At 40.8% G+C, this 9,576-nt stretch overlaps 1 protein-coding gene across 1 annotated transcript; it reads left to right on the forward strand.

Annotated features, from left to right (window-relative positions):
• The first annotated feature begins 2,717 nt into the window (after positions 1 to 2,717).
• On the forward strand, positions 2,718 to 7,745 carry LOC144596148 (secreted phosphoprotein 24-like). The gene is made up of 9 exons (XM_078404325.1): positions 2,718 to 2,769; positions 2,912 to 3,015; positions 4,259 to 4,387; positions 4,603 to 4,734; positions 4,848 to 4,892; positions 5,473 to 5,517; positions 6,410 to 6,454; positions 6,858 to 6,902; positions 7,659 to 7,745. The coding sequence occupies exons 1-9, from the start codon at positions 2,718 to 2,720 to the stop codon at positions 7,743 to 7,745; spliced, it is 684 nt and encodes a 227-aa protein (XP_078260451.1).
• The last annotated feature ends 1,831 nt before the right edge of the window (positions 7,746 to 9,576 follow it).

Genomic DNA, 9,576 nt, shown 5'->3' on the forward strand with positions numbered 1-9,576 from the left:
GAAATTTGAGGCAGCAGCTCAACCCTCTGTGCTGCTGTGCCATCCCTGGGACAAGGCTTTAACAAGGAGAACACAGAGAGCTGACTTCTCTTTACAGACAGGGCCAGAATAAAATAGTAAATAACAAACTGATTGCTGATTGAAGAGTATTTTAGGAGGGCATGCTTAGACTCTGGAGATTATTACCTGGGCAAGAAGAATAGTGGAGTACATTCACTCAATGACCAGCAGTAGAAGGGCCCTAAACCCCCCTCACACTATTTCTAGGGTATTGGCAATGCACTGCAAATAAATTATCCCTAAATTTAATTTAGCTACAAGGCAGCTTTGTACAGATTATAGTTCCCACCAAATGTAAACATGATGACGATACTTGGAGGAAGCTCTGCCCATAACCACAGCCCATCTTTCATCTGGATCTGGTGCCCACAATCAACAAGTTGAGCAAATATGAGCTAGTGTCCTTTGAGGAGTCCATTTTCCCAGAAGAGTCAGAACATTCAATAATCGTCACATAATGCTTAATAATTTTTACATATGCACCGTAGAGAGCATCGTATGAGAAAGCATCACAATGTGGTTTGTCGACAGTGTTAAGTCGGTTATGTTGTTGCAATAAGAATTTTATCATTCTGTTGTCAGTGTATATGACAATTAAGACCTCTTGACACTTGATTGACTATCCAGGCATATCACACCATACATGAGTACAGGAGTACATGAGTAGATAGGATGGTACGGTGGCGCAGTTGCTGCTTTACAGCGCCAGAGGCCCGGATTTGATTCTGACTATGGGTACTTGTCTGTACGTAGTTTATACGTTCTCCCAGTGGCCTGTGTGGGTTTTCTCCGGGACCACTCGTTATCACCCACACTCACTACAGGTTTGTAGGTTAATATGCTTGGTGTAATTGTAAATTGTCCCTAATGTGTGAAGGATAGTGTTAGTGTGTGGGGATTGTTGGTTGGCGTAAACTTGGTGGGCCAATGGACCTGTATTTGCGCTGTATCTCTAAAACTAAAAAACTAAATGAAAGAGGAAATGCAAAAGAGAAAATAAATACTGTACAATAGAGCGTGACAGCTACAGAGAAAGTGGGGGTTAAAGAAAAACAAGCATCACAAGATAGATTGGAGGATCGGGAGTTCATCCCTAGCATAGAAGAGATCTGTTCAAGAGTCTGATAACAATTGGGAAGAAGTTATCCTTGAATCTGATGATATGTGCATTCAAGCTTTTGTATTGACGGCTAGATGGAAGACAGGGGAAGAGGGAACGACCTGGACGTGAATTGGTCCTTGATTGTGTTGGCTGCTTTCCCCAGCCAGTAAGAAGTTTAGATAGAGTCAATGGGGCAATGGGGGATGAAGGCTGGTTTACTTGACATATTGGGCCACGTTCACAACTCTCTGAGCTTTCTTGTGGTCCTGCGCAGAGATGCCGACAAACCACGCTTGGATCCATCCTGATACAATGCTTTCTACGGTGCATATGTAGACATTACTAAGTGTCATTTGAAATATGTTGAATGTCCTAACTCCTCTGAGGAAGTATCTGTGGAAGGATGTGCTGACATTGAAGTGGGTCCAGAAGAGATTTATGAGAATGATCCCAGGAATGATTGGGTTAACATATTTTAAAATATTTTTATATTTAGAGATACAGCGCGGAAACAGGCCCTTCGGCCCACCGGGGCCGCGCCGCCCAGCGATCCCCGCACATTAACACTAACCTACACACACTAGGGACAATTTTTACATTTGCCCAGCCAATTAACCTACACACCTGTACATCTTTGGAGTGTGGGAGGAAACCGAAGATCTCGGAGAAAACCCACGCAGGTCACGGGGAGAACATACAAACTCCATGCAGACGGCGACCGTAGTCAGGATCGAACCTGAGTCTCCGGCGCTGCATTCGCTGTAAGGCAGCAACTCTACCGCTGCGCCACCGTGCCACCCTGTTGATGAGCGTTTGACGATATGATGAGCGTTTGACGATACTGACACTGGGCCTGTACTCGCTGGAGTTTAGAAGCATGATGTGCGATCTCATTGAAACTGTGAAGGGCCTGGATAGACTGAATGTGGAGAGGATGTTTCCACTTGTGGGAGATTCTACGATCAGAGAGCATAGATTTAGGAAGGAGATGAGAAGGAATTTCTTTCGTAAGAGTAAGGTAAATCTGTGGAATTCATTGCCACAGAAAGCTGTTGAGACAATTAATGAATATTTTTAAGGAGGAATTTGGCAGATTCTTGAATAGTAAAGGTGTCAGATGTTACAGGGAGAAGGCAGGAGAATGGGGTTGAGAGGGAAAGATAAATCAGCCATGATTGAAAGGGGGAGTAGACGATGCACTAAATGGCCTGATTCTGCTCCTATGTCTTATGAACCTATGGAGGCATTGGTGTGCTTTCCTGAACGAAGCTTCATACTATTTCATTTTCTGAGGCATAAATCCTGATTTCATACTTTTCCCACCAAATCTAAACACGATGACGATATTTGAAGGAAGCTCAGCCCATAATCACAGCTTACATTTCATCTGGTTTCGGTGCCCACGATTAACATGTTGAGCAAACATGAGTCAGTCTTTGAATGTGGTGGAGGTGCAGGATATAAAGACCGAAGGCAGGGAGGTGAAAGCAGATTGAGTGAGAGAAGCAACAACCTTACTTTGAGAACCCAGCCGGCTGATCCCACACGAGTCAGAATGAAATCCTTCCTCCTCGCCATTGCTGCCATGCAGATCCTCCACTGCTCAGGTAGGTACTGGGGAGAGGGTGGGCCTCAGAAAGCAATGGGTTACTGGTAGTGAGTTACAGTCAGCGATAATTCACCATATGCAAAAGTACTTCACCAATGCTTGTTTGAATGTCTTGCATAACTTTCCTTCTCTCCCTGCAGGAGTGCCAAGCACCAAGGATGCTCTAAGATCCTCAATTGCAAAGCTGAATGAAATCACTGAGATCAACAACCTGTGTGCTATCACCAGGAGAGGTGTAACAAATGTAAGTGTGTCCCGGTCTAATTGTGTTTCACATGCTACGTGTCTGAGTGCAAGTTAATTGGCTACTATAAATTAACCCCAGAGTAGGTTCATGGCAAAATGAATCAGAAGGGAACAGATGGGCATGTGAGGGTAAGAATCAGTTGAACAGGGATATTTAATTGCTAAATATGAGCTCTATCTTATATTCCCCTCCCCTCCCCCCACTCACCATCAACAACACCACAGTCACATCTGTGGAGTCATTTAAGTTCCTTGGAACCATCATCTCCAGGGACCTTAAATGGGGGGCCCACCATCGACTTCACAGTCAAAAAGGCCCCAACAGAGGATGTACTTCCTGCGGCAACTGAAAAAACAATCTGCCACAGGCAATGATGGTCCAATTCTATACTGCTGTCATTGAGTCCATCCTCACCTTCTCCATCATGGTGTGGTTTGGCTCAGCCACCAAGCACGATATCTGGAGGCTGCAAAGGATCGTTCGCACAGCTGAGAAGGTTGTTGGCTGCAACCTTTCCCCCTCTGATGAACAGTACACTGCAAGGGCCAGGAAGCGAGCGGGCAAGATCATCTCTGACCCCTCTCACCCTGGCCACAAACTCTTTGAAGCACTTCCCTCTGGAAGGCAACTCCGGACTGTCAAAGCAGCCACAGCCAGACATAAAAACAGCTTTTTTTCCACGAGTGATAGTTCTACTCAATAACCAAAGTCTGTAGTCTCTTTTTTGCTCTGGTTTATTTTCACCCACATGTTTAAACCGTAATGTTGTATCCTTATTGTTTTGATGTGGTTATGCTTTATTCTTAATTGTTATCTGTATGTTTGTGTTGGCATTTGTGAGTGGAGCATCAAGGCACATTCCTTGTATATGCATACTTGGCCAATAAACTTATTCATTCATTCATTCATTCATTCATTCATTCATTTATTCATTCATTCATTCATTCATTCATTCATTCATTCATTCATATTACACTGTTTTCAATGAATATCAGATCAATAATTTAAATCCCAAACTGTACTTAAGTTTTGATACTGACACTGGACTAATGATTTGGAATTAAGTTTGGAATTTTTCCTTTGGGCTAATCAATCTCTTGCTCATTATGGGTGATGATACTGCACCGCCAATGTAATCATCTGCTGAAGAAAAAACCTGTGTAGATTTAAGCTTCATCAGATATTTGATTAAAAAAACCAGATATAATAATACATCAATAAACTATTTTCCTTTCATCAGACCTTCCGCACGGGTAAACTGTCATACAATGTGGATTTAACATTCTCGGTGAGAGAAACTGTATGCTCCAAGATTTCTGGACAGGAATTTGATGATCCCAGTTGCATCTTCCACCCTGAGAACATTGCTGTGAGTCCAGAATTATATTGTAAACTAGTAGAATCTTTGTGTGTAATGAGCAACATCATTGAAATAGCAATAATTGTAGATTATTTCATAGAATTGACCATACATACTGTGTTAAATTAAACAAAAGCCTGTAAATTGATTGTATTTTAATCATTGATCCAGAGTTGAGTTTGCATTCGTCAATAATTTTCCTGCATTACGCTTTATTTTCACAGGGGAAAGGGTTTTGCAAAAGCCGTGTGGAATATTTTGCTGATAAAGTGGCTGACGTTGATGTGAAGTGTGAAGGTCTGAAGACCATTGACAGCGAGAGTGACTCAACAGAGTCCAATGAAACCAGTATTGAGGTAACTGCACAGTTATACATTTCAGGGCAGAGGGGATTCTAACACAAGATTACTTACAAAACATTTCTGTGGTGTCCAGTTATTAAGATCAAAATGTTAATTTCTTCACACAGGCTCAAAGCAAATCAAATGAGACATCACTGGAGGAAACCTCAAATGTGAGTATTAACTAATATTTTGTCAGATGATTTCTCTTGTTGAACAATTGTCAGCAATGAAGTGTTAGCTAATCCATTCATAATAGTGAGTGAGAAAGTGTTTTGTCACAGTCTGATGTGGATGGAGGGGATTCTGATATTTAATTTCAGTGTATAATGTGCCTGGTTTCCACTGAAGATGAACTTAGCATCAACAAGACAAAATTACAGGAGCAGTGTCTCCCAGGTTGACACAAATAGTAGACACTAAGTACAAATCCTTCCTGGTGGGAAATCAGAGCTTCAATTAAGCAGATGGCAATTCACACTTCTGTTACTTGTTGTAGGACTATCAATTGACTATGCACAGCCACTTTATCAGGCATTTTATTGAATACTGAGGCATTGTAGAGTGAGACCTTGAGTTGAAATTTCTCAGTCCAACGCAATCTCATTGAATCAATACCCAGGAATGTAGGATTACCAATTCCTCATTTATAATTCATTATTCTAGTCTACTATTTGGAGGGAATCTATTAATGCTTGTTACTTACCAAATCCATTCTCTGCTTATTTCCTAAATGTTAATGCTTTTATACAGGTGGAAAGTAAGTCAGACGAAACTTCACTGGAAGATTCTTCAAAAGTAAGTTTAATTTGTGAATTGTTATCTCTTGATTCTGAACTATATTATGGTGTAGAATGTAGACTGATCTGTCAGAATGGGGTGGATTTTAACTCATAATATTTCTGGTCCAATCAGTGGAAGGGAGGATACTGAGTGGTCTTTAAATATTATCTTCATCTCAACACATCTTTACTAATCTAAAACTGTAACCATTGACTGAACTGAGTGACTGAGCCTCCTTAGTTCTCTGGGATGTGAGATCCAAAGTCCACATCCCAGTGAAGAGGTTCTTCCTCAGCTCAATCCTAATTGATCTATCCATTACTTTGAGTCTGTGACCAAAGCTTTAGGCACCTGAGTGGAAACATCCCCTATCTCACTCCTGCCACACATTATTATGAAGTCTAACCCTACTCTGTCTCTCAAATGCGGCAGATGCACCATTCCAGGGCCTAGCCTGGTGAACCTTTGCTGCTCTCTTTATATCAAGCATATCCTTCCTTAGATAAGGAGACCAAAATTGTACATGACACACACAAAGATTCCATGTCTTTGTAGTACTCTTGTGCTCATGTCCGCTTGTAACAAAGGCAACAGATCATTTGCCTTCCTAATAGCTTGCTCCACTTGTGCCTAACCATAACTCTGAAATGGCCAGAAACTTTACAATGAATAAGAACTCCATTAGAAATCAACATTACACAAATTGCAAAACTGTAGCACAATCTGAACCAGTGCAATAACAGATTAACTTTATGGGGGGGAAAGTTAGGATCAAGAGTATGTGGCAGCACTTCCAGGAAATGGGTGAGAAAGATGTGATTGTTTCAGAAGTCTGATGGAAATTCATTATTTTCAAAATTACTCATTAGTGTCCTGTACTAAATATATAAATATTATTTCCAAACAGGACAAATCCCAATCAACAGAGACATCGCTCGAGGATCCACAAGATGTGAGTATAAGTAGAACGATTTTCAAATGATCTTTCTGATATTGTTTAATATCTTGGATTGAACTATGTTAAAATAGAGTCTGAGACAACCATTTATTGTAGCTTAATGCAGTTCAATCTGCTGTTTGATTCCGATGGGGAAGTTGGGCTGAGGGGGATTGTTGCGTTGGCTCCACTGACCCCACTCCTCATGTTATCCAGGCTTCATTGACCATAGTTAAGCAGAGCGAAGGCAAATATTTTAGTGAGGTCTTTTCCACTCCAATACAGATTCTCAAATACTGATTTGCCCTGATATAAATAGGATCATTTATAATTCACTCATCAAAGGTTTAGTTCAGTGGTTATCTCATCGTCTATAAAAAGTAATACTGAATATTTAAATATGAATATTTTCACACAGGTAAAAGACAAGTCAAAAGAGACATCAATCGAGGAGTCTTCCAATGTAAGTATAATCAGGGAATCCATATCTATAGCTAAGATAAAGAGGCTTGGTCAAGCTTTCCTTTGTTAAATGTCTACCCATAATCATTAGACAGATGGGGGGAGAATATCGTTGCACAAATGCTTTTGGATGTTCAGAGGCTGAGGATTGCCAACTTCACCCGAAATGTCAGTTTGGTTTTCACTTAGTTTTCAACAAGAATTAGAATCTCCTTGCGGACAATCCTGGTGTGTGGGCATATAACCACCAGCTTCATTAGGGGAGCATCCCAGAGATTGTCAAGATTTAACAGAGTATAATTACCTGTTCTGGGAGTGTGCAAATGGGATGCAGGAGGAGGTCAGCACAGCCGTGACCAACTGATGAACTCACCTCTAACAACGTTAATAATTTATCTCAATGCCCCAGCATATCAATGGGGTCAAGGAAAGAGTAGTGATGATGCGGTCATGTTTCCACCAAACTTTCCACCACTGTGCATAAGAAGCACAAGAAGCATGCAAAGTGCAAGATGCCTTTGTGTGCAGACGCCGAAACACAAGTTTCTAATCTTGTGTTCTGGACTCGATAAGAAGAAGCTTATCAATATTTTACTGCACCTCAGCTTGTGAAGTGTTTACTGTGCAGTTGCAGCACTAACCATTCTGAGATTTAAAGTAGTTCCAGTTATCCATTCACAAAATAAAATAAAATTATAAAATAAACTTTGCATCTGGACCTGATTCTAAAATTGTAATTATTTATCTTGTCAAACAGATGAAGAGCAAGTCAACAGAATTATCTCTAGAGGCATCTTCAAACGAGGGAATGAGGTCTCAAGAGGGAGACGCTAACCATGAATGAAACTCCTGAGAGTCTGAACACAAGAAGACCTCATTCGGAATAAACAAGACACTGTCATCTGTACTGTACTTGCTCATATACAAGGACTGGGGCCTGGAGCTCCTGACTGTACATATCACTGTAACTGGGAGATTCTACTGTTTGTAAATATTCTGTTTTTTTCCTGGAAATTATTGTTTAATACATTGTGGATCTAAATAAAATTATTAACAAATTTTCATGGTTTTGCTCCCAGAATTTGTTCAGCATGTCACTGATCTACAGAGGTTCATCCAGTCATTGTGCTCAAGTCAGCCAGTCCCTCACTGATGATGCAGCTCTCATGTCCAGTGGGACCTCCTGATGTGCGATCTTTTGTCTGGCAAAGTCCTCATAGACCATTAGCTGCTCTATATTAATGTCAGGCACTGCAACCTTTCTTAGCTGAAGAAAGGTCTCCCGAAACGTCATCCATTCCTTCTCTCCAGAGATGCTGCCTGTCCTGCTGACTTACTCCAGCATTTTGTGTCTTTCTTCGATTTAAACCAGCATCTGCAGTTCTTTCCGACAAATAGCTTATTTCACTTGCAGCAAGATTGAAGTCTTTGGGTAGTTTGATATTCATATCTGACTTTAGCTTTTTATTTTGGTTTAAGTCTCCAGCAATTACATTTTGAAAGAATGAGATTTTGGGACCAAATAGATGGGTTGGGTGTAAGTTGGGATTTAGATATTATTGAAATGAGTGTTTGCCTCAAAGCTGCAGCTTGAATATTGTCTCTCTTGTTCAGTGGGTGCACAGTGGGTAAATGCTTCAACAATGTACAATGATGCAGCGGGTAGAGCTGCTGCTTCACAGTACCTGTGATCCTAGTTCAATCTTGACCTCTGGTGCTGTCTGTGTGGATTTTACTCCAGAATTGACTCCAGTATGTACTTGTGAGGTAGAATCCTTTTAAACATTTTGTAAATTAATAAAAAATATGAACATATTAAATATTAACAGTAAGCTTCCTACGCTGGATGCTGGGGCAGTGCAGGCTCTAGCCGCCGAGATAACACTAGAAATGATCAAGACTGCTATTATGCAATTCCCAAATAATAAAGCCCCAGGCCCAGATGGGTTTTGCATTGAATTTTATAAATCATATCTGTCTAATATTGCCCCACTATTACGGATGCTAAAACATTCGAAAGAAACCTCGGTACTGCCAAACTCGCTCTACCAAGCAAATATAGCCATTATGCTGAAAAAAGACAGGGACCCTTCAAATATGTCTTCTTACCGCCCCATATCCTTGCTCCAGATGGAAATGAAGATCCCGAGCAAAGTGCTGTCCAACAGGTTGTGTAACCACATTCATAAATTAATACACCCTGACCAATCAGGGTTTGTACCTGACTGCCATATTTACTCTAATCTACGCCGCCTTTTCAATATAATGTATCATGATCACAAAGAGGAATGTGTGGTCATCGCCTTAGACACAGAGAAGGCGTTTGACCATGTAGAATGGTAATTCATGTTAGCTACCTTAAACCACTTCGGCTTTGGTAATACGTTTATGAATTGGATTAATATCATTTACATTCAACCCCAAGCCTCCATTATTACCAATGGGGAGATATCACAGCCATTCTATTCACATAGAGGCGTTCAACAAGACAACTCTTCTACGCCGCATTTATTTAATTTATGTGCTTGCCAGTCAAATTAGAGTAAACCCAGATTATAAACCTAGCCAAATACATGAAACAAACCACCACCTGGCACTTTTTGCGGATGACATAACATTGTATTTATTGCACCCTAAAATGTCTCTTCCCCCTTTTTTGCGTTTAATTGAAACTT

The sequence above is a fragment of the Rhinoraja longicauda genome, chromosome 8 (genome assembly GCF_053455715.1).
Source record: "Rhinoraja longicauda isolate Sanriku21f chromosome 8, sRhiLon1.1, whole genome shotgun sequence".
NCBI classification, from domain to species: Eukaryota; Metazoa; Chordata; class Chondrichthyes; order Rajiformes; family Arhynchobatidae; genus Rhinoraja; species Rhinoraja longicauda.

Coding starts and splice junctions, on each gene's coding strand:
- LOC144596148 (XM_078404325.1), top strand. CDS start 2,718: ATGAAATCCTTCCTCCTCGCCATTGCTGCCATGCAGATCCTCCACTGC. Junction 4,893..5,472: donor CACTGGAGGAAACCTCAAAT/GTGAGTATTAAC, acceptor GCTTTTATACAG/GTGGAAAGTAAGTCAGACGA. Junction 6,455..6,857: donor CGCTCGAGGATCCACAAGAT/GTGAGTATAAGT, acceptor ATTTTCACACAG/GTAAAAGACAAGTCAAAAGA.